The sequence below is a fragment of the Microtus oregoni genome, unplaced genomic scaffold (assembly GCF_018167655.1).
Source record: "Microtus oregoni isolate MIOR12 unplaced genomic scaffold, Mior012 000014F_ref0000157, whole genome shotgun sequence".
Classification (NCBI taxonomy): domain Eukaryota; kingdom Metazoa; phylum Chordata; class Mammalia; order Rodentia; family Cricetidae; genus Microtus; species Microtus oregoni.
In genome coordinates, this window is record NW_024543073.1 from 49903708 (window position 1) to 49929493 (window position 25786).

At 41.8% G+C, this 25786-nt stretch overlaps 1 protein-coding gene across 1 annotated transcript in view; it reads right to left on the minus strand.

The window, feature by feature from the left end:
- Positions 1–6194: 6194 nt before the first annotated feature.
- Positions 6195–25786, minus strand: part of Prmt9 (protein arginine methyltransferase 9) — a 50921-nt gene continuing 31329 nt past the window's right edge. The window contains exons 9-13 of the mRNA XM_041663440.1: positions 24069–24786; positions 19806–19959; positions 10949–11071; positions 10461–10672; positions 6195–6249 (exon numbers count right to left, since the gene is read on the minus strand). Coding sequence (XP_041519374.1) covers positions 6213–6249; positions 10461–10672; positions 10949–11071; positions 19806–19959; positions 24069–24786 — 1244 coding nt within the window. The 3' untranslated portion in view covers positions 6195–6212. The remainder of the gene's footprint in view (positions 6250–10460; positions 10673–10948; positions 11072–19805; positions 19960–24068; positions 24787–25786) is intronic.

The window sequence follows — 25786 nt, forward strand, 5'->3', positions numbered from 1 at the left end:
CAACCATTAATTTATGACACCAGTCTAATCCCTAACAAAAATCTATAAACATCTGTCCTTATATACCCACAGGTGAGTAGTTTTTACCCCTCATCAAGGGAATTTATCTACAACAGACCATTACAGAAAACCATAACCAAACATGCAGAGTTGTGGGGCCCAGTCCCAATGGTTAAATCTACAAAACATTCCTACACCTAAGGTTGAGGGGACACTGTGGAAGAGGTGGAGGAAGCGTAAGATCCAGAGGATCAGGGACTTTGCTGTGAGATTGTGGCTCCAAGTAATGTCAGAATCTACACTCACAGTCTCACCAACATGGCTACCCAAATGTGAGCTGAACAAGGACAAGACCAAGGGACAAACCAAACTGGACAGGGAAAATCCCACAAGGCCTCAACCCTACACAAAACAATAGGCAACTGAGGAAAACTGGAAGTAGGAGAGGTGGGTTTTTTTTTTCATAAAAAAGCACAATAATAACTGGTTGTCTAGTATCAAATGGTCAGCTCCTAAAAACAAATGCAGGTAGCATTGTACAGACTGAGCAGGTTATATTTAGGAATATATATGGTATACAGATATGCATACAATAACAATGAGAAAAGAGGTCATGAATTTGAAGGAGAGCAGGGAGGGATATATGGAAGAGTTTGGGGAAAAGGGAATGGAGAACTATTATTATATTCTCAAAAAATAAAAAATAAAATACCATACCATAAATTTATTCCACAAAAGCAAACCAAATGAGTGAACAACATTCTACAAGAGATGGCATCTGCCTACACCCAGATTCAAACAGCCCATGGTCACAAGAGATGGCATCTGCACATATCCATAAATTCAAACAGCCCTGGTCACCACTGCCTGCTGGGAAGACAGCAATTGTGCTGGACAGGCAATCTTTCCTGTTTTTCTTTCCATGCATGGCCCTGACACTGTATTGGCTACCATATATAGAGCTCCCATAAGGGCAGGACAAGTATATAAATTAAAATCTTCTGCAGAGCAAAGAAAATGTATCAGTGACACAGAGCAGCAGTCTACATGCTGGCACAAAGACTTACAAACAGTATCTACTAAAAAGGAGTTAATAACTATAAAAAAAAAGCAAAAAACTCATACAGCTCAGTAATAGAAAAGCTGAACAAACATGTCAATAAAACAAAAATGGCCAGCAGGTGCTGTCTGTTTCTTTCTGACTGTGGACAATATGACAAGCCTTTTCACATAGCTGCCACTATGACACAGGACTGTATTGCTCTGTAGGCCTTCACGCTATCTGCACTGAGAGCTGTGCACTTGGCTCCAGCCAGGCCCCATATCATGGCTGGTTTCTTACTGCTTTTAGTGCAGCTTCTTGATGTGGAATGTCCTTCTGTATATGTTTTGCTTTTGTTGGTTGTTGAATAAAGTTGTTCCAGCCAATGGCTTAGCAGAGTAAAACCAGGCAGGAAATCTGAACAGAAATATAGGGGCTGGAGAGATGGCTCAGTGGTTAAGAGCACTGCCTGCTCTTCCAAAGGTCCTGAGTTCAATTCCCAGCAACCACATGGTGGCTCACAACCATCTGTAAAGAGGTCTGGCACCCTCTTCTGGCCTTCAGGCATACAGACAGAATATTGTATACATAATAAATAAATAAATAAATAAATATTTTTTTTAAAAAAGAAATATACAGAAAGAGTAGGCAGAGCCAAAAAGACACCATGTAGTTGCCAAAGGAGAAAGGCGCTAGAACCTTACTTGTAAGCCACAGCTTCATGGTGATACATAGGTTAATAGGAATGGGTTAATTTAAGATGTAAGAGCTAGCTAGGAACATGTCTGAGCCATTGGCCACACAGTGTTATAATTAATGTTAGCAGCAAATGCCTTGTAGCTCTTTTAAGAGGCCCTGCCATCGAACACTCAAATGCTGTTTATAAGCAGCCATCAGCATGCTTCTTGGTGGTGGCATGGACCTAGAAACTCCACTGAGCTGCGGCAAAAAACGTGGCTCCCACCAATACCCCTCCATGAGGCAGGACTCTCAGGAAGCCAAGGAATAAGACAGATCCAGTCACCAAAACTGCAGCACTAATCCCAGCCATATCACGTAGCAGATGAAAGACTCAAGGTCAGAAAAAGATAAAGGTACACAAGACAGATTCAGACAAAAAAGATACTCTAAATGGTTTACAGTGTGTTTAAAAATATACATGGGGCCAGATCCCAGCACTTGGGAGGCAGAGGCAGGTGGATCTCTATGAGTTTTGAGGCCAGCCTGATCTACAAGAGCTAGTTCCAGGACAGACTCTAAAACTACAGTGAATCCCTGTCTCAAGAAACCAATACACAGGGAGCTGGAAAGATGGCTCAGCAGTTAAGAGCATTGCCTGCTCTTCCAAAGGTCCTGAGTTCAATTCCCAGCAACCACATGGTGGCTCACAACCATCAGTAATGAGGTCTGCTGCCCTCTTCTGGCCTACAGGCATACACACAGACAGAATATAGTATACATAATAAATAAATATCTTTATAAAAAAACTACATACACAGATACTTGGGAGAGAAAAGAAAAATGATATAAAAAGTTCTAAAAAAAGAAAAAAGAGAGAAAAGAAAAATTATATAAAATGTTCTAAAAAAAGAAAAAAGAAATAGAGTAGTCGAATGTGGTGGCACACACCTTTAATCTCAGCACTTGGGTTGCAGAGGAAGGTGGAGCTCTGTGAGTTCAAGGCCAGCCTGGTTGAGAGTGAGATTCAGGACAGCCAGGGCTACACAGAGAAGCCCTTTTCAAAAAACCAAAAGTTTAAAAATAAAAGAAATAGAGTAAAAACAAAACAAAAAAGCCAGGTAAATATGGAAAATACACAAAGAGTCTGGATGGTGTATATTATTGTGTTTTCTTTAAATTTTTTGACTGTTAATGAATTAACTGCTGAAAACATTTGATTCTGGGGCAACTAAGCCAAACCAACATATATATTTTAAAAGTATCTTGACTTCAAAATTTGAGTCAAAGGATATGTTACTTTGGAAAACAGGTTCTGCTTTTGTTTCCACAGAAGACGAGAACCTGTGGATTCCTTCTAGGTTAGTGTGGTTTGATGGAACAAGACCCCCAGAAAGGTCTCTGAACCCTAAAAATACTTTGTCCACCAAACAACAGGAAGAAGTTTGCAGAAAACTATGCCCAAATTCCCAAATGGTTGTTTATAAATGTTTTCATTTAAAGAAGGTTGTTTATAAACAATTAATGGTCATGGTTAATTTCTATAAAAAAATAAGGGGAGATGATAGTATGGATTTTGGTTTGCTGATACAAAATTAAAGTCAATTTCATTATATGTATATTTCTACTCTTGTTTAAGGTATTATGTTTATACAGCTCATTGAAAAATGTAATGTATAATTTAGAAATTATGGGTTAATAGTCATGTAAAATAGTCAAACTTGTAGGTAGGTTTTCTAAATATACAGCAATATATTTTAGTTACACAGATGATCTTCAGCACTTCAAAGACCTATCAAATATGGCATTTAAAATGTTTTAAGAACCTAGACTTTTCTCGAGAGTGAGACATGTCTGCTTCTGGCAGCACCAATCACTTCAGAGAGGTTGATGGGCACTGAAGAAATTAATTATGGAATTTTCCTTCAGTGTGACAAAGCTAGCTATTTGGGCAAGAAACTGCTCTTGCCTGGACAGCTTGATGGTATGCTATATGAACTGTACATGCAGGACCTACAGAAAAGTGCTGAACTTTCCAAGATGAGATGGTACTTCAGAGTTCCTGCTTCATAGGCGAAACTGCCAGGCATTCTGCAGGACACAGAAGAGAGCAACACAGATGAGACAAGCTGCCAGTACAAGACATAACAGATCTTCAAATTTCCCGCTTCACTGAAAAGTCAGCTGAACATTATGGGCCTACAGGCTGAAGATGGATGCCCCAGTATCACAAAAGAACTTTGGGTGACTGTCCAGGCAGTGAGATGACTCTGTCAATTCTAGAGTTTTAGAAGTTGTTTACAATGCACTTCCTGTTTACTTAGGTCATATTATATCCTTCTGGGGTCTTTGGTGGAGTTGAAAACAGATAATTATAATTTTTCTTAGTTATGATAAAAGATAAATTAGAAATAAAAATTTAGACACACAAAATAGGTAGATAGAATATTTTCCTTAATTTACCAAGTGTAAATGGACTGAATAATCATAATTCTTGCTTGATCAATGTTTTGTATATGTAATTTTACTATGTTAAAGTTAAAACCTTCCTTTTTAATTAGACAGAAAAGGGAACATTATGTGGGATATCCTTCTGTATATGTGTTGCTTTTATTGGTTGAGTAAAGCCAGGTATAAAATCCGAACAGAGATATAAAGAGAGAGCAAGCAGAGTAAAGAGAAGCCATGTAGCTGCCAAAGGAGAAAAATGCCAGAACATTACCAGTAAGCCACAGCCTCGTGGCAATACCTAAATTAATAGAATAGGTTCATTTAAGATGTAAGAGCTAGGTAGCAATGTCTGAGCTGTTGACCTGTGTTACAATTAATACAGTTTTGTGTGATTATTTGGTTCTGGGTGGTCGGAAACGAAAGCACAGTCTCTGTTTACAGCCCCTGGTCAGAATAATTTGCAAATTAGACATTATCTGCAACTGCAAGGTTATTTCAAACTAAGACCCCTGCTGCCTCTGTGTCTCTGCAAACCAAGGGACGATGTAAACCATAATCTTAAGGAAATTCAGCAAGTGTCAGTCACACTAAAAACCTGGCCAGCAGAATATTTGCAGACTATGGAAGTATTTGAAACAAAAACTCCTTGAATTCAGTGACCTGGAGACCAGAATAGAGCCTGAGTCTGCCAAGGAGAACTTGGATACAAGCTTTACACAGCATGCTGGACACTGGATATACACAGCCAGCTTCCTGAAGGCTTAACCAGAGCTGAGACCTCAACATCTGTAACCCAGACTTCAAAAGAGAAGCCCAGAAGCAAAAAACATTCCGTTCCAAATAGAACCTTGAGGGCAGTGGAGCAGTGCAGGGGGGCAACACCCATGACTGTGACCAATAATAGGACCCTAGCAGTGAAATGCCCAAGAGCATGGCAGGCTTCTGGGAATCAGGACAACAATGCCAGACTTGAGACTGGATAGAGCCAATAGGACGGACAGAGTTCATACGGTCACGATCCAGCACTCTCCACATTTATTCTGTCTACTCTATTTTCCTTTCTCAAAACACCCAGGCTCGACTGGCTTGTGGGTCTCTGTGTCCGCCTAAGACTGGGACTGGACTCCTGTTACCTGAGACTTTGTATTTCTGTCCTCACTCCTCCGAGCCAACACTGAACACCAGTCTCGCTCTTCCCTTCCCCCCTCACACTGAGTGAAGAAGGTACCGGTGCTCTTTACTTCCTGAAATGGTGTTTAAGGAATGGTGGGTTTTTATTTGGCTATGATAGTATTTTCACAGTTGACCTACCCCTTGATATAACAAGCAGTTATTGCTGCAGACACTACTGTCAGGAGTACTGGGGACCAGGCCAGGGCCAAGCAATCAAGCAGAAGAAAACAACAACCCGGCCTTGTTATACCTTTATCCCCCCCCCTTCTTTTTAAAGATTTATTTATTTATTATGTATATAGTGTTCTGTTTGTCTGTATGCTTGCTGGCCAGAAGATCTCATTACAGATGGCTGTGAGCCACCATGTAGTTGCTGGGTATTGAACTCAGGACCTTTGGAAGAGCAGTCAGTGCTCTTAACCTCTGAGCCATCCCTCCAGCCCCCCTTTATCCCTCTTGAACACTGCAAACCTTCACTCCAAGAATAAAGATGACTTAATTTTTAAAACTTTCTCTTATTAGTGCAGGTATGTCAGTGCACCGCCTGTGTGCTCGGTGCCGGAGATCGGAGGCAAGTGTCGGATCCCCCAGAGCTGGAGCTACACATAGTTGTGAGCCATATATGGGTGCAGGAACCAAACTCAGGGCCTCTGCAAGAGCAAAAATGTTCTTCATTATCATTATCAAACCATCTCTCCAGTATTTTGTGTGTATGGGTATTTCGCCTGCATGTAAGTCTATGCACCAATGGGCAAGCCTGGTGCTCATGGAAGCCAGAAGAACGCATCAGATCCTCGGGAACTGGAATTGCAGAATGCTGCGAGCTGCCATGTAGATGCGAAGATTCCAACTCGATTCCTTTGCAAGATCAGCCAGTCCTCTCAACTGCTGAATCAGCCACCAGTCTAACAACAGAGGATTAAGTTCAGAGCGAAAACACAGGAAAGAAACTGGAATACCAAGACAGTACAGCTTCGTGAAAAACTATCAAGCCCTTTAGTAACCACACCTAGTGAGAGCACATTAAATAACATCCCAAGATCAAAAAGAAAGATTTTAAAATAAATATTACAACTATATTTTTTAAAAAAAGTAAGAAGACACAAACTTCTGAGTTCCAAGAGAACCTCAAAGAAGGAAATCAGGATAAGATATAAAAGAAACTGAAGAAAAACCAAACAAGTAGAAATTAAAATTCCAATAATTCAAATAACAAGACCTGTGGAAAGATTCAGCAATCCAAAGGACCATGAATAGGACAACAATATCCAGGCTTAAGGGCAATGAGGAATTGGACGTTCATTAACAAAGATACATTAATTTAAAAAATATGCCTGGGCTGAGCTGTGGTGGTGCACACCTTTAATCCCAGCACTTTAATCCCAGTACTCAGAGGCAGACACAGGCAAATCTCTATGAGTTTGAGGCCAGTCAGGTTTACAGGGCTAGCTCAGGACACCCAGTGCTACACAAAGAAATACATGTGTGTGCGTGTGTTTCCGTGTGTATGTGCATGCCTGAAACATGCAGGATTCACGAGGAACTAGGAAAGGACCAAATCTATGAATTGTAGACAGGTAAGTTTCATGTCAGAGGAACAGGAAAACATTTTTTATAAAATGACAGACAGCAAGAAACTGCACCTCATCTGAGATGCTCATACAGGTACTTGTTATCTTATGGTCAAAACACTAAATATACACAAGGGAAGTCTATCTAAAGCTGCAAAAGAAAAAAGTCACATTATAAAGGCTGACTCATCAAAAAACATATTCCTTAACAATATTTTAAAAGAGGAGAGTGAGGAATGAAGTATTTCAAGGTCTGAAAGATAATAACTTCCATCTCAGACTCCTATACCCACTGTGGTGACTGAACGGAAATGGTCTCCACAGACTCATAGGGAGTGGCATCATTTGAATTAGGACATGTAGCCTTGTTGGAGTAGGTGCAGCCTTATTGGAAGAAGTGTATCACAGAGGGTGGGTTTTGAGGTTTCAGAAGCTCAAGTCAGACCCAGTGACTCACTCTTTTTCTGCAGCCTGTGGATCAGGATGCAGAACTTTCAAATCCTTCCCCAGCACGAGGTCTGCCTGCACGCTGACATGTCCTGCTTTGAGAATTGTCTCAGTTTCTACCACAGCAATGAAATACCTAAAGTCAAGCTGGGGGAGGGGATGGGTTTATCTGGCTTACACTTCAGCACTGTCGTTCATCACAGAAGGAAGTCAGGACAGGAAGTCAATCACGGCAGGATCCTTGAAGCAGGAGTTGATGCAGAGGCGATGGAGGAGAGCTGCTTGCTTACTGGTTTGTTTCCCACGGCTTGCTTAGCCCACCTTTTTATAGAACCCAAGACCAACAGCCCAGGAATGGCACCACGCACCAAGGACTGGGCCCTCGCCCACTGATCACAAAATGAGAAAATGCCTTACAGCTGGATCTCATGGAGGCTCCTTCCTCTCTGATGACTCTAGCTTGGGTCAAGCTGACAGACAAAACCAGCAAGTACAACGATAATGAACTCTAGACCAGTCCCAATTAAAGATGATCATGGTGTCTAGCCCAAGACAGAGGTCCAAACCCTATTGCTTTAGAAGGGGTGGGGCGCACAACACAACATGGACAGACTGTGGAGCCAGGTTATCAGAAAACACTAGTAAGAATCTTTGGGCCTGAAGAAAACAAACACACCCAAGAGGCTATGGAAACAGGCACACTGCGGCTGTGCCACAACAAATGAAGAGCAGGAGAAAGCAAACACTGGAGCGACAGGATCAAGGTGTTTCTTCTCACTGACAACTGAGCAGCAATGCTCCCAAGTCCACAAAGACACAGACGAGCCCCTCGCGGTCAAAGTAAGGATCCACTATTTGTTGTCTCCACAAATGAGCCACCAGTATAAACTGATGGTACTACGCAGTGCCAGGATGAAATGGTGGTCCAAACAAATGGAACTATAAACAAGCAAAGTGCCACTGTTTTACTGCCTGACGGAGCCAGGCAGTCACAAGGTCTAAGATGTGATTGTATCTAAGGCAACAATCTCTCAAGAGGACATTACAATTCTAAACTTCTGTTCACCCAGCACATGTGCACCCATTTCACAAAACAAAACTACTAGATGTAAAGTCAAAGTAGGAAGACAGCCCAGTGACTAGAGGGCTTCCACAAAGGAGCAGGAGCAGCATCCAAGCTAGACAGCTGTGTGGTTCTCCGTCACCCAACACTGGAGGGGAACCAGGGTCTACAAGGCAAACCGGCTAGAAAAGACTTTGCTATTGGTGCTCTCTGGCTTCAGCAAGAGAACATACCTCAATAAACGAAGAATGAGGGAGAGAGACACAGTATCAACTTCAGGGTTCAGTATTCATGGGTACATACTGTGTGTGCACACTAGCACATACATGTACTAGCACACAAGCCACATGCAAATAAAATTTTTAAATCAAATGAAAAGTCACAAATTAATCCCGACACCCAGTGGGTGACTTTCTCAGCAGCAGACAGGTCATCGTGTCAGAAGTTACACACCAGAGTTAAGTGACGTAGCAACAGAGCCTACAGTCCATTCCAGCACTTCAGGACAGACACTCTCAGCAACCCATAGGAACGGCTCTAAAATAGACCATAATAGATCATATAATAGGACATAAACATAGGGAACTTGAAATAACTTTTATTTTGATCAAAATGTTGAACTAAAAGTCAACAGCCAGAGTAACTACAGAGCATGCCAACTTGTAGAAACTCAACAGCACAGCATTGCCATTGCACTGGCACTGAAGAAACCACGAAGGCAATCAGAGATCAGGAGAATCAAAGCAAAAGGAAAACAACAAACTAAAACCTACGGGACACAACAAAAGCATTTCTAAGGGGAAAGTCGTAGCTAAACGTGCCCACATTTATAAAAAAGTCAGAGAATCTCAAAGAAAAATGAACCTCAGGGTCTTGGGAGAAGTAAGAACAAGCCAAACCTAAACAGCAGGAAAGAAATTAAAATGAGGGCAGAAATTAATAAAAAGACTCATGAAGCTGAGTTGGTTCCTTGAGTAGATGAATAAGGGATGGCAATGGAGCTTACTAAAAATGTTTGACTAGCATGCCCAAATCGGGACCAACCAGAGATGCTGGCATGCGCCTGTAATCTCAGCATTTAGAAAGTAGAGATAGGAAATTCAGAAATTAAAAATTATCCTCAGATACATTGCTAATTTGAGACCAGTCGGGGATACATAGACCCTGTCCAAAAAAAAACAAAAAACAAAAAAAGAAAAGAAAAAAAAAAGGGAAGAGGAAGGATCAAAGAAAGAAAACGGAGAGGAGAAAAGAGAGAAGAAGAGACTGGGACAAGGGAGAAGATCAAAAAATCCTTATTGCTGGGCGGTGGTGGCACATGCCTTTAATCCCAACACTAGGGAGGCAGAGGCAGGTGGATCTCTGGGAGTTCGAGGCCAGCCTGGTCTACAGCCTGGTCTACAAGAGCTAGTTCCAGGATAGGCTCCAAAGCTACAAAGAAACCCTGTCGTGAAAAAAAACAAAACCAAAAAATAAGAGAGAAAGAAAGAATTCCTTAGCAAAATCAAAAGTAGGGAAAGCACTTCAAGATAGAGACATGGGCAATGACTTTCTGAAGGCTTTCAGATCACTCAGGAAACAGCGACAATTAAAAATGGGATCCCGTGAATTACAAAGCTTTGCAAGAGGACATTCAAATCAAAATTAGAAAAATTCTGCTGAGCCGTCTCTCCAGCCCCTGAGTTAGCATTTTTAAGCTTTTGTTTGTGCCTCCTTAAGACACCTCCTAGGCCCTTCACTCTCTAACTCGCTACCTAACAGAAGCAAGCTCTGGCTCACACCACCTTTCAGTCTTCACTAGAAGCGTTTATAAGCCAAGGCCTCAAAACCTTAAAAATCTGTTTAACTGACATGACAATGAGGCAGACACCTTTTAAATCCCTACCAAGCCCAACAAAATGAAACAAAGGACGTATCCTTTTCTAGAGAGCAAAAACAAGGCTGCACATTAAGGCCGTTACCGTGTGCTTTATTAACACTTTACTTTGAGCACGACAAGGAAATTTACACTCCCCACGATTACAGCCTCTCTCACCGCTTCACTGTGATGCTGACATTGCTCTTGTGATGCTGCACACTGAGCACAAGCTCCTCTCCCGCCTGCACCTGGATGGGGGTCTCCAGAACCACGGCAGCTTGCTTCCAGTGGGAGCCTTCACCTGAGGTGTCCAGCCTGACCTCATCATCAAGGCACAAATGAAACCAAAATGGGACAGCGGTCACTCGTCCAGATCTACAAATGCGGACCTATAGAAATCGAATTTTGAACATTTCATCAAGGCAAATCATCAAGTCTTTCTCTTTTTAATCAATTTGAATATAAGAACTAAAAACATATTGAACCACCCATTCAAATTTAATAATAACTAGTCCTAGACACTAATATTTATTCAATCTATTTTTGCATGCTGTCTAGAAAAGATTTAAATCTTCAAAGAAAATGATAAACCATGTGAGTATAGTATCCCTCATGAAGGCAAACTGTTCTGACTGACAAGAGTGACCGCTGGCCGTTGTCCTTACCTTTACTTCTCTACTGGAAGTGTTCAGATATGGCGTCATCAGATCTAATCTTAAGAGTTCCACTGGCTGGCTTAAAGGGACACATGGCAACGAAGATAAATCCAAAAACACACGGATAGGCACCTGAAAGAGAACACTCTGACTTATCGTTTGTGCAGTCAGGTTCACTCTGTGCTTGATTTACAATGAGCTCCTCATGACCGATGTTTACTGCCTCGTTTATATTCTGCATCACCCTAAGGCATGAATCTCAGAATCAGTTTTTCAGGATGAATGAACAAGCTAAGGTTTAGGCAGGTTCAACACTTCCCTATGGTTTGTTACCTACAGGTCTTTCTCTTGGATGAAACCATACTAAACTCTGAAGTGGCCAAACAATCCCAGAAACATCTGTTCCTAGATTATGTGAATAAATAATCTAACAGTAAGTACTAATGTGTTTGATCAGAGGCACCAAACTCAGCCAGCCATGGTGGGTGGCACATCCCCTTAATCCCAGCACTTAGGTTTCTTTATGAGAAGCCAGCCTGGTCTACATGGTGAGTTCAGACCAGCTTCAAAGAAGCAAATTCATCCAAACAGATTCATCCTGAAAAACAAGCCCCTTTCTACAAGGCAATGGTTCTCAAACCTTCGGCTGCAATTCAAGCAAGTTACTGGGGGTGTTTTAACAGGTCTACCCGCTCAGGGCACACCCTATGCCACTCCGTAGTCAGGCTCAGGATTCTGAAGCTCTCAGAGTCCCCACAAACCACAGTGTTGTTTGCACTGCATCTCTGTCCCTCATACTTTCGAGATGGTGTTGCTAGAAGATGCTTTCCTGCCTATGGGAGGCTGAGACTGGCCACAGATTATCAACCTCTTCTGGGCATTCAACCATCTAACCTTTATAAACGCTCAGCGGCTCCACACCACTTCCGGTCTTCTTCTTTCTGCCTTTTACTCCTGTCTATCCAGTGCCTGTGACCCCTTCATTCCCAGTTTTCACTGCCTGAGACAGAAATCGTCTCGGCTCTCCTCACACCTTACTGTCTGCCACACTTCTGTTTCTCAGCCTAATGTCCTGGCCTCTCCTGTCACCATCAATAACCTTTCAAGATCTCTAAATCCAGTCCTCAACCCTTTTTCTGCACACCCCTAATGTTCCATCTAGTCTTGTGGTTTTCAATACCATATATATGATATCAACTGTTTAATTTGCATACTAAGCCTAGAGTTTCTTTGATTCCTTATTCCTGACACCTCCTACACACAAATACAGCTGATCACTCTGATGTTTCCCATATCAATAACTGCTAACTATCTTTCCTGGACCTCTCTCATACACCATACGCAATCTGTAAAACTCCAACTTTTAAAATACATGCAGAAGCACACACGGCTTCAGCTGCAGTTTAAGCCACTACCACCCACTGCATCGCTACCATGTTTGTGCCTTTGGCTGGCTTCAAAGTGATCTTTACAAAGCAAGTTGGTACATCGTGCTACTGTTCAACTCTGGTGCTGCCTAAGGATCCTTATTTGCCCCAAGGGATATGACCCACACCATATCAGAGATTTTCTTAGTGGACAGTTAGTTATTCAGGGTTTGAAGTCATTTAATCCCATTTCTGGAATCAGAAACTGTATCCTAGCTCCTGAGGGAGCAGGGTATCTGACTGTGTGGTGTGGATGCTGGAGCTGGGGATGCTGTCTTCTCTTTCTGCCATGGAACAGCTGCTTGAATGACTCGGAACTCTGCATAGGCCCTGACCCTGAAGGAAAGGACAGGCCTCATGCTGGAACTTCTGGGACCAACAGCTCCAAAACTGTCTGGTGAAGGGTCTTCATCCCTTTAATCTCGCACTCAAAGGCAGAGACTACAGGCATACTGCTTTTCCAAGGATCTGACAACACTGACTGGTGTCCCCATTGTAAGGTTCCACCATTTTTTTGTTCTTGTTGACCTGAATCAATCTACCAGCCTCCTTCATAGTCAGAGGCAACAGAAGTTGAGAGGTTTCCTATCCACAGCACCACTCTGTGGCTCGTATTGCCTTCTCTGTCAAGCTCACACAGTTTAAGTGGTCTTCTCATTGGCTGTAGCAGAACAGCATTTTGCACGGATATGGATTCTTTCTTGGGATCTCCCTGCATGGCCATCTATATTAGTGACTAGAGTTAACTAGATGTCACCAGGCCCATCATCTCTAGGTTGGCTGCCAACCTGCTGAATGTTGGTCATGGTTCCACCTGAAGGATATGAGGAGCCCTTAAGGTTGAGCATGCTGGCCATACTCTTAATCTCTCAGCCATGGAGAGGTTCCATTTATTTATATAAGCCTTAGATTTATATTGAGATACCTGTTCTGCATAGAGTTGGCAGCAATGTGCATGGTGACAGAAGATTCTTGAGTTCTCTACTTCAAGCCTCCTATGAAGGAAACATTTCTAATGTGGCATAATGGACATATTAGGGCTATAAGGCCCATCATTTATGGAAGCATGAATCATTCTACCTGGAGGGAGTGTATCATAGGGTAGGATTTCAAGCTGCCTATATATTTGACCAGGTATCTTCTTCAATTGCTATATGCCATAGACAATGAAAAAGAAACTAACAGAAAATTCCACAAGCTAGAACTATTTAGTGTCAGGGTACACTGAAGTTCTGGAGGACACTACGACACTCTGAGAAAACTGTAACAGGTAAGTATGTGCCGAAGCAGCTTATAAATGAAATACTACGAAGCTTGTAATAGTGCATCCAGTTTATAAAAAAGAGCTGCTATTGGTCCAATAGTATAGCATCATATTACCACTATATACCAATGTTGAAGGCTCCTGTACACACATTTGCTTTGCTTCCCTAGTAGCACATGCCTTCGAAAGTCTCATTTGCTAACATGCCAATCATAGTTTTGCAAATAACCACTCTTATTATTTATGAGACAAATCTAACCAGTTCCAAGAAACAAACTTCCAGAATCAGCAAAGCAACATCAATACTCACTTTCCCCCAAGAAAATGGAAAACTCATTCTAAAGACACGACACAAGCCTAACGGAATGAACTATGCCCCAAGAGAAGCAAAAACGTGAGAATAGTTGCAAGCCTGGAAAACATTTCTATAGGAACTCAGTGACTGAAAAATCAGTAAAAACTGCAAGAAAGGCAAAGGAGAATTGTTTTCCTAGTGCGACATCAAACGTGTCACTGGATTATTAGAAGCTGTTCTGTCACGTTTACTGAGAGTGCCTAGTCCCAGACAACAGAACACAGTTCAAATCACATGGAATCCTGAAAAATTAGAATGATTGCTTTTACTCTGAAAATAGTGGTACACAACTCAATTATTTCTTTGGTTGCTTAGATATCTTACCATCTTAAGACAATTTAAACATGATTGCCTGTAATTCTTTCTGTGCAAGAATAGACTGTTTACACTTTGCTGCTGATCTGTGTGCTTTACCAATTGCAGTTACTAAAAACTAGTCTAGACATTTACGATCTACATGAATATAACCAAACATGGGAAAATGGAAACTAACAAATTTTGAGAACAGCTTTTTTTTTTCTTCCATAAGTAGGCTTTTAAAATAGAAAGAAGCAAGTGATCACTTCAGCAACTGAGAATGTTAAATCTACAAAAGACCCTTCAGACAAGCTGTTCTTAAAAACACAAATTATTGCTGGGTGTGGTGGTGCACACCTTTAATCCCAGCACTCAGGAAGGAGAGAAAGAGTCAGGTGCAGGTCTGCATAGTGAGTGCCAGGACAGCCAGGTCTATGTAGAAAGACCATGACTCAAAAAAACCAAAAAGAAAAAAACAAAATAAAACCAACCAACCAACAAACAAATGAAAAACAACAACAAAAAACAAACAAAACCCAAAACACAAATCTTCCACCTTATTTTTGATAGAAGGGTAACAGAGGTAGAATTTTCTATCAGAAATGGACTGTGTTCCCTCAAACTCCGAGTCAAAATAAACCCTTAATTTAAGGTGCTTTTGTCAGGTACTTTGGTGTAGCAATGAATAGTTAATATATACACATAATTTGGGAATGGTGACATACATCTATAATTCCAGTCCTTGGAAAACAGAAACAGGAAGAGCAGGAGTTCAAGCTGGCCTCAAGCTCACAAAGATCTGCCTGCCTCTGCCTCCCAGTGCTGGGATTAAAGGTGTGTGCCACCACCACCCGGCCAAGGTTATCCTTGGTCACACATTGAAGCATGGGGCTATACATTAGACCCTATCTAAAAAAGACAAAAATAAATAAAACAGCATATGTAGAAGATCTCAGTAAACAGGTTGAATAGTTTTTAATGTACTATAGTCCTTTAACAACCTCTGATTTTGTTTCATTGATTCAGTTACCTAGTAGGGGAGATAATGCCTACGGCAACAGGTATATATACCTGTTATATATATATATATATATATATATATATATATATATATATATATATATAAAACAGTCTATAAAATATAAAACTGCCATGACAGGCCAGTGGTGGCATAAACCTTCAATAACAGCACTCAGGAGGCAGAGGCAGGCTGATCTCTCTGACTTTGAGGCCAGCCTGGTCTATGGAGTGAGTTCTAGGACAGCCAGGGCTACCAAGAGAAACCCTGCCAGAAAGATAGATATAGACAGACAGACAGATTAAAAAATATATAAATCTTCCAAAAAGGGCTATAGCGTCTCTTTAGATAATTAAGGGCCAACTGTAGGGTTCACATAGACATGTAAACAGTCAGTGGGATTTAACCAAGGCAGGATTACACAAGAACAGGAGTGGGGTGTACAATCTAAATTACATGAAAATACACAGAGTACAAAACCTAAGCTATTCAGGAAAGAGTAGCCATAGCTGGGAGCACAGTGAAAAGGCAGCAGGCCCAGTGTACTGTGACTGAGAGAATTGAAGAGTCAGATGATGTGGGAGTGTCATATATCAATCTGTTGATTTCATTGGTTAAGTAATAAAGAAACTGCTTGGCCCTGATAGGTTAAAACATAGGTGGGAGGAGTAAACAGAACAGAATGCTGGGAGGAAGAGGAAGTGAGTTCAGAGGCCATGCTCCCCTCTCCTAGGCAGACGCCATGAAGCAAGCTGCCAGGTCAGACATGCTGAATCTTTCCTGGTAAGTGCACCTCGTGGTGCTACATAGATTATTATAAATGGGTTAAGATGCTGAAACTAATGGGCCAGGCAGTGTTTAAAAGAATACAATTTGTGTGTTGTTATTTTGGGACATAAGCTAGCCAAGCGGCCAGGAGCCGGGCTGTGGGAAGAGGCTCCTACTACAGAATGGCGCCCAGACATGTGGACAACTGAATCCACTGAAAGCCTAAGAAAGCTTGGGAAAGAGTAAAGCATGTTTTCTTGGTAGCAGCCATTTCTCGGGTCTGCTCTGCTTGCTAGAAGCAAGCAAGCGCTCTCATCTGAGAGAGGCTTCCTGACTCAGCTTCAACTGCAAAACCCTGCAGCTCTTAAGAGGTCCTGCCACGAAATATTTAAATGGTGTTGATAAAAGCTGACTGAATGCTTATTTGTTTTCAGCCGTAGCAGGAAAAAAGTTGTGCTGTTTTAAAATGCCGGTTTTCTAGGCCATCCTGCCAGGGCAAATTCTGACTGTTTGAGGCAGGAGGGCCGACTACAGAGAGAGGACCTGAGTGTTGTCTGTGGACATAATGCTGCAACTTACTTTCTGGCAGGGACCTTGAAATGCCATAGAGTTGTGGCAGTAAACATGGCTACAGCCAGTACCTCAGCCATGAGGCTGGAAAGCTAAGGAATGGGCTGGATTCAGCCGTCAAAGCCACGGCTTTAGACCTACTGATATTGCTTGGTAAATTAAAGACTCATGTGGTCAGAAAAAGAGAGAGAGATACAGTAAAAAGAGATTCAAAGACAAAAATTTTTTTAATGATTTACAGTGTGTTAAAAAGATATGTAGGAGCAGGGCGGTGGTGGCACACGCCTTTAATCCCAGCACTCGGGAGGCAGGGGCAGGTGGATCTCTGTGAGTTCGAGGCCAGCCTGGTCTACAAGAGCTAGTGCCAGGACAGGCTCCAAAGCTACAGAGAAACCCTGTCTCGGGGGAAAAAAAAAAAAAAGATATGCAGGCTAAAAGTTAAAGTTCTTAAAGTAAAAAACAAAAAAAAAAGTGAGAGAGTAGAGTAGTTGGGTGTGGTAGTACACACCTTTAATCCCCAAGGCTTGGGAGGCAGAGGGAGATTGACCTCTGTGACTTCAAGGTGTGGTAGCACACGCCTTTAATCCCAGTGCCTAGAAGGCAGAGACAAACAGATCTCTGTGAGTTCAAGGTATAGTAGCGTACACCTTTAATCCCAATGCCTGGGAGGCAGAGACAGGTAGATCTCTGAGAGTTCAAGGACAGCCTGGTCTACAGAGTTATTTCAGGTCAAAGATATATGGAGAGCCTGTCTCAAAAAGCAAAAAATAAAAAAGTAAAAATAAACAAAATAGAGATTAAAATAAAGCGCACAAAGATGGAAAATACACAGAGAATTTTGATACTGTATGCTATTATGCTCTGTTTGAATTGTTTGAATGTTGAGGAAGGAGCAACAGCTGCTAAAAGATACTTGTTTATAAATGCTGCTGAACTAATCCAACATAGATATTTTGAAAATGCCTTGACTTTGAAATTTGGATCTAAGGACATGATGCTTTGGAAAGGAGTTTCTTATTTTGTTTTCACAGAGGGTGAGAGTCAGTGGATTGCTTCTATCCCAATATGGTATGATGGACCACGCCTTCCCAAAAGGTTGCTGTGAACACCCTCAAAAAATTACTTTGCTCAACTGCCAACTGAGATGAAACTAGCACACAGGTTATCCCATAAAAGACCTGAATAACAGCGCCCCCATTCAGCAGGAAGCAGTTTGGAGAGAAATAACTACGTCCATATTCCCAAATATTGTTTATAAATGTTCTTTTACATTTAAAGGGGGATATGATATAGGTATGAATAAATTGCATTGATATGGATTTTGCTATAGTGATTTAAATTTAAGGTCAATTTTGTTATATGTATATGTATTTCTGATCTTGATTAAGGTATTGTAATTGTGTAGTTCACTTAAAAATGTAATGTATATAGGTTGTTAATAGATAATAATAATAGTCAAGTTTGTAGTCATGTTAGTTAAGATTTTCTAGATGTACATGGATATATTTTAGATAGGCATTCTTCATATCTTTCAAAGACTACGGAATATGCTATTTAATGTTTTAATAACTTAGGGTTTTTCATGACAATGAGACATGTCTGCTCCTGGAAACACCAATCTACTTCAAGAAGAAGATGGGCATCGAAGAGGATCTTTATGGAGTTTGATAGCCATTTGGGCAAGAAACTGCTCTTGCCTGGACTATTGCATAAACTGGAAACAGAGAACCCGCAAAGAGAGGACTACTGAACTTGCCTAAAGGTGAGATGATCTTTCGGGGTTCCTGATTCATGAAGGAGTCTGCAAGACATTCTGCAAGACACAACAGATAGTGACTGAACTGACTTTGAATTTTCCTGCTTCATGGAAATGTCTGCTGGATACTATGGGCCTGAAAGCTGAAGATGGATGCCCCAACGGTACAGAGGAACTTTGGATGACTGTACAGGCAGTGAGATGTCTCTGTCATTTCTAGAGTTTTGAAAATTGCTTACTTTTTGTTTGCTTAGGTAATATTGTATTCTTCTGGAGTCTTTGATGGAGTTGAAGAATAGATGGATAGTTATAGTTATAGTTTTCCATTGTTATGATAAAAGATAAAATAGATATAAATATTGTAACTATAATTCTTGCTTGATAACTGTTTTGTTATATGTAATTTTGCTATGTTAAAGTTAAAGCCTTCCTTTTTTTTTTTTGTTTAAACAGAAAAAGCGGAAGTGATGTGGGAGTGTCATATATCAATCTGTTGATTTCACTGGTTAAGCAATAAAGAAACTGCTTGGCCCTGATAGGTCAAAACATAGGTGGGAGGAATAAACAGAACAGAATGCTGGGAGGAAGAGGAAGTGAGCTCAGAGGCCATGCTCCCCTCTCCTGGGCAGACACGATCGATGAAGCTCCAACCCAGGATGGACATAAGCTAGAATCTTCCCGGTAAGACTGATGCTACACAGATTATTAGAGATGGGTTGATCGGGATATGAGAATTAGCCTGTAAGGGCTAGAGTTAATGGGCCAAGCAGTGTTTAAAAGAATACAGTCCGTGTAATTATTTCAGGGCATAAGCTAGCAGGCGGCCGGGGTGCTGGGGACGCAGCCCTGCCACTCCTATTACAACAGTCAGAGCAAGTGGAGATAAAACAGGAATATGGGGTGGAGAGAACCCAGCAGTTGGGAGCACACACTGCTCTGGCAGATGCCCTGCGCTCAGCTCTCAGCAACCAGCACCCACATGGTGGCTCTAGTTCCCAGAGATCTCATCTCTTTTCTAGACTCCATGAGCAATGCACATACAAGACACACCTGCATACAAACACTTATACACTAAAATAAGTAAATAATCCTTTTTTTTTTATCATAACAAAAAGATAGATGATAGCATTTTGGGACCATGCACAGAAACAGCATTAAGTATTAACCATCTCTATCTTGTGATAGGTGATTTGGAGGACAATCTGTAAACTTTAGTCAGTATTCATGACAAAAATCCTTGCTTATTCTGACTCTCAGGTTGGCTTTCATTGGTGACATGTTCCTTTACTCTAGGGAACTACCTGCAGTCTTTCTATCCAGCTAGGCCCACTGAATAAGTAAAACTTCAAAGGAGAGACAACGATAATAGGAGGCAGCAGGGTCTTGGCTGAACGGTTCTCTACACGCTTACCTGGAACTGGTTAATAAAAGGTGCTATGTTCAACCCAAGAGTGTGCTCTGTTCCTTGAACGGCACTCTCTTCTACTAGTGTCTGCGACTCCACAAGCATCCCGAGCATCAAGATGTACTGGGGGAAGATCTTGCCTCCAGACTGCAATAAACATCTGAAGAAGGGTAGATAATTATAAGGCCTTTTAATTCCATACATTTTATAGATAACAAGAGTCACAAAATAGTGGAGTGTAGATGATATACAGTCTAGTGGACTTTGTCATTATTGACTAGTCATTCAAAATTTAAACCATTAGAAATAACTGCTCAAGAAGTCAAATTTGGACGGACTAAGGCAAGTCCTTAGTTACAGGCTATAATCATTAATGGGGAACCATCCTATGTGGAAATCAAAGTGCTCCTAAACCAGCATTTTTAGCCAGGCAGTGGTGGGGCACACCTTTAATCCCAGCACTCGGGAGGCAGAAGCAGGCAGAACTCTTTTTTTTTTTTTTTTTTGGTTTTTCGAGACAGGGTTTCTCTGTGGTTTTGGAGCCTGTCCTGGAACTAGCTCTTGTAGACCAGGCTGGTCTCGAACTCACAGAGATCCGCCTGCCTCTGCCTCCCGAGTGCTGGGATTAAAGGCGTGCGCCACCACCGCCCGGCCAGGCAGAACTCTTGAGTTTGAGACCAGCCTGGTCTACAGAGTGAGTTCCAGGACAGCCAGGAATACACAGGGAAACCCTGTCTCGAAAACAAGTAAATAAACAAACAAACGAATGAATGAATGAATGAATGAATGAATTCCAGTGCTTTTTGATCACTCATACAATATAATATAAGGAAAGTTTTATGTATGATTTCATGACTAGGCTACCATCAAAACAGAAGTGCACTAAAAATGGTTCTGGCTGCTCTACAACTGTGTGTAAGATGTATAGGAAACATGAATAAATTTCACGTGTAGACTCCACAGCTATCATTACGTGTAAGCAGCGGCAACACTGATGGTCCCAAGCATTTCAGGCAAGGTGAAAGTCTGACTGGAAAAAGGACAGTCTCACAATACAACACTACAAATAGCTCAGTACATGAGGGCAGAGTATACAGCAAGCTCTCTGAACTATTCTGTGATGTCTCTGAAGTGGTCACTCTATAGGACTAAACTCTCCAAGAGCAAACATATACGTAAACTGAAATATTCTAGAAAGGAAAGCCAAGATAAAGGTTAACAAACCCTTGCTCATGCAACTGCACTTAATGCAACCCCACTCTTGTTCACCTTCATTCTCCCTGTAGTCCCACAAAAATGGCATTATCAATACTGCGTATGGTTATTAAAAAGTAGCTTCTGAAGTAGGCTGGACCTGGACAGAGAACTAGGAGCATACAATAAGTGACGGGTGGGAAGCTGGCACCCCCATGTGTGAGGTACCGGGTGCTCCTGTGAACTACTGTGGAGTCTTATTTCTCAGACCTGAGCCATAAGGAGGAAGCAAAAACAGAATACAAGGTAGGTCTTAAGGCAGTGAGACTGTTCCTCATCTGTCGCATTTTCAAATATCAGTAAAAACTGAGTCCTCTGGGATGTCTTCTACTTCAACTTCCAGAGCAGGGACTACAAAGAGGTGGGCACTGATCACCTCAAGTATCTTTCACTGTAAATTTTACATTCAAGTTAAAGATGTAAGGATCTACTTTAAAAATTACAGCCTAGCCATCTGGCCAGTTTGTACATATCTAAAAAGATAATGTGCCTAAGTGTTTCCATTTTTGCTATATAGTTTCCCTAAATAAATCATTAAGACTTGGGAGCTGGGTAGACAATTCAGTGGATAAGGCACCTGCACTCCAAATGTGAGGACCAGAACTAGATCCATAGCAACTAGGTAAAATGGTAGCATGTGTGTAATCCTAGCACTGCGGGGGTAGAGATGGATCCTCAGTGCAAGTTCAAGACCTAACCTACCAAAGAAGCAAGCCTTGTGTTTAGTGACCCTACCTTAACAAAGTGAGGAGGAGCAAACGAGGATGGTGAACAATGACACACAGGAGAGCAGGAATGAGTGGAGCACTAATGTACACAGGACTTGCTCTAAGCTCAGGTGAGCATGTGCTTACAGCGAGTAAAGGGACTAGCTTAGTCCAAGGTCATGACTGCCTGATGCCCTTATATCTGGTGTCTGTGACTTGCTGACCCTATGCTCTCCCACACTGGTCCTAACTACTTGTTTGGGTGTGAGGGAAAGTCAATCTCAATTAGTGACATCTCAAATTAGTGACTTAAAGCTCTCAACAAAACCATTCCTATTAGCTTGTGAGCTGTTGTGAGATTAGCCTATTTACTTGTTAATTTTCTGCCCATTTACTTTAACTTTCCAAACTTTGAAACTCAAGAAAAGTTCTAAGAATGATAACAGTGCATACTAACTTGTTATTTACCCATTACTAAATGAATCATTTAGCAGGCACTGACATTCTATTAGGTTTCTCTTTGTAGTACTGGGGATACCAGAGCAAGTACTACAACATTGAACTATGCCTTCAGCCCATAAACTTGACTTTTACCTTAACTTTATTTATTTCCCTTATTTATTAAAACTTCTCACACCAAACTGGAAGGTGAGTTTTTCTAAAAAAGAGCCAGTTAATTAATTCTCTGTCAGCTGAGCTGAGCATCTTAGGATGCTAGTCCACTCTAACATTCTCTAGGGTTCAGTCCCATGGGACTGCCTCACTTCAGAAGCCAATCCTAACCCCAGGTGTCCAGTGCACTCTCACTGACAGACTTGTGGAGTTCACATAACTCCCTCTTTAAGGGAAGTGTCTGAAAACTTGCTAACATGGCTCAGAGATCTAAGAAAAACATAATACCTCTATGCACTGGTACACTACAAAGATTAAAACCCAGAAATAGGAAGCTGAAGAGATGGCTCAGCTGTTAGGAGCATTTGTTGCTCTTGCAGAGGACCCAAATTCGGTTCCCAGCACCCATATGGTGGTGGTTCACAACCATCTGTAACTCTAGCTCCGGGGGTCCAACATTCTCTTCTGATCTCTCCAGGCACCAGGTGCACACATGTGGTATATATACATACATGTAGGCAAAACACACTTAAAATAAATACATCTAAAAACATTTCAAAGACAAACTCACTCAAGAATGGCCAAACAGAAGACATACACAGGGCAATGGTGACTTACTCTAACACTCCATTTGATCTTTATCTTGTCTTTGTTGTTGATGCTTTTGTTTGTTTTTTGGTATAAAACTCCTAAAAACATAGGCATCTTTTCAGAGTCAACGAAATAATAAGAAGTCTTGTGTATACCAAGGCCACGCCAGGTGCTAGGGACTCCAGGAGTCTTGGGTTTGTCCTCCAGAAAGAATTAGGAATGACTAGAGTCACTTGCTGCCTTGCTTCCTTGCTTCCCTGCCAGGTTAAATTATCGCTAATACCCAGTGATGCCCCACAAATCCCAAGAGACAGCACTGAGACCTGTGCAGCTCAGCACGTGAAGGTTCCTGGCAAACAAGTCGGGGGAAGACCATGGAGACTCTGCACCCTCTGCAGCTTTCCTGCTGGCTCCGCATATATAATAAATAGGTTCACCCAAGCCACGCATTTCCCTAAGTCCTGTGAGCTGCAATAGCAAATTCAGCCAAATCTGAAGAGGGTTTTATAAACTGAAGGGGCTTTAATTTGTGCCTGGTGGTGTAGAAGCACAGGTGACAACCTACCATGTGCATCAGTGCATCTGACTTTTGAAGCTGTGGCTGCCCTGTAGGTTCTGCCTACCTCCAGATAGGACCAGAACTGAACTGAATTAAAGAAACCCAACTGGTGTCTGCTGGGGAACAAACTGCTCAGAGTGTGGGCTCTCTGCCTAGGTATCACCATGAGTGCCGAGCAAAAGGTGGGCTAGAGGAAAAAATAGCTCATTATGGGAGAGGGACACTCTTGAAGCCCACTATTCCCCACTATTCTCCCACATTTTGATGTGCTTACCTCCTCTGGAAAGCCTGTAAACTTTCCATTCAGAGCTTTTATGAAGATTTCAGTTAGTCACTGGTGACTAACTCCATTTCAGGTGAGGAAAATCTAACCAGGCATCTAGCCTCTACCCCAGACCTGTCAGAGGCCCTCAGCAGAACAAACTCCAATGCCAGGAATGGTTAAACATTAAGACATTCATCTCATCCCATCGCATACAAAACTCAAAAAAGAAAGTGAATTTTGAACCCAAAATCCCCCATTCAATTTTATGGTTTTTGTTTTACCTGGATATTGCAGCTTTTTCCATTATTTCCTGCTGAATGAGCCCAGATGGCTCAATGACATCTAATATAATTATGCTCCACAATTTATCTGACTTGGGCCTTTGCAAAACAGCAGCTTCATCTTCTATATGTCTCAGCCAAAACTCCAGTGTTTCCTTAGGGAAGTGATTGGCTTCAGATATGAGGTCCAAAGCAACACAATGCTGGTCTTTCTCCACAGAACTGTAGGGCTTAACATCACCAAGTGTTCCAGCAATTATAGGCAAAAGAGAGAAGCCTTCAGACACATCCAACACATAGAGAGGGTCAGAGGTGCTCGGTGCAATAGCACTCTGTCCAATTCCAGAGTTCATCTCAGAGTCCTGACACTGAGGATCCATGGGCTGGCACAGTTTCTCTGGGGCCAGCGAAGACAACACCTTCCTCATGGCCATCCTAAAGCCTTCATGATATGGAATGTTATTGAGCAAAGCAATCTCTGCAGGTTCTAACACACAGGTCTGCTCCAGAGCATCTGCTCTACTGGTCTGAAGGTTAGCCAGAGCACTACAGAGCTCAGCCTCATTCCTTAGAGACAGCAAGTCTTCACTCTTGGGAAAATGCTTTATAACTTCCATTTCCTGTTCCAAATGCACAATATTGATACTCTGGATTCTTAGGTAACAATCTTGACAAGATGCTTCCATTGTCACATGGTCCCCAGGCTTTATCCAGTAGTCTTCATTAGTAAGAAAGGAAAAAAAATACATGTAACTGATTGTCATAGTTACTTCTATTGCTATAATAAACACCATGACCAAAATCAAGCTGGGGAGGAAAGAGTTTATCTGGCTTATACTTCCACATTATAGCCCATCATTAAAGGAAGTCAGAAGCAGGAGCTGACGCAGAGGCCATGGAGGGATGCTGCTTACTGGCTTGCTCACCATGGCTTGCTCAACTTCCTTTCTTATAGAACCCTGGACCTCCAGGCCAGGGGTGGTTCCACCCACAATAAAATGGGCCCACCCTCCCCCATCAATTACTAATTATGAAAATGCCCTACAGGGTCACTTACTGCCCCATTTCATGGAGACCTTTTCTTAATTGAGACACCCTTGGCTCAGGTGACTTTAGCTTGTGTCAAGTGGACATAAAACAAAATTGTCCCCTTGTCATTTTAAGCTCTGAACATTCCATGGCTGCTGCTGTTCTTGGCAGTTGTTCCATGATACTGGCAACTCCAAACTGCTAGGGTCTCTTGCTACAACTGAGCTTCACCTTAAACTTGCCCTACAGCTAAAGTTGACCTGGAACTCCTTATTCTCCTCCCTCTACCTCCTAAGTGTTAGAATTGCAGATGTGTATTACAAAGCCCAGCTTCTTACAGTTTTTGTTTACTTTTACTAAGATCAGTAGATGTACTGCCAAACTGAGGAAGATGTAGGGATAGAAAGAAGCTTTATCTATAAGCAAAGATAGATGAAATTCAAGGATTAATATCAAGCCTCCTTTTAGCTTAAACAGGCATTCTTTTCTCTAAAGGTGATTTCCAAAAGATTGGAAGCATTCAACACAATGGCATCTAACAGTCCTTAAGCATTTGGGAATTTGAATGTTTAAGAAGATCACAGTTTAAGGGAAGGCTAAGTCCTGCAGAAAGGACTATCCTCTGCTCCTTTCTGAGTTTTTCACAGTGTCCATTTCTAAGCCATCACAGATAACTGTCCCTGAGCCAT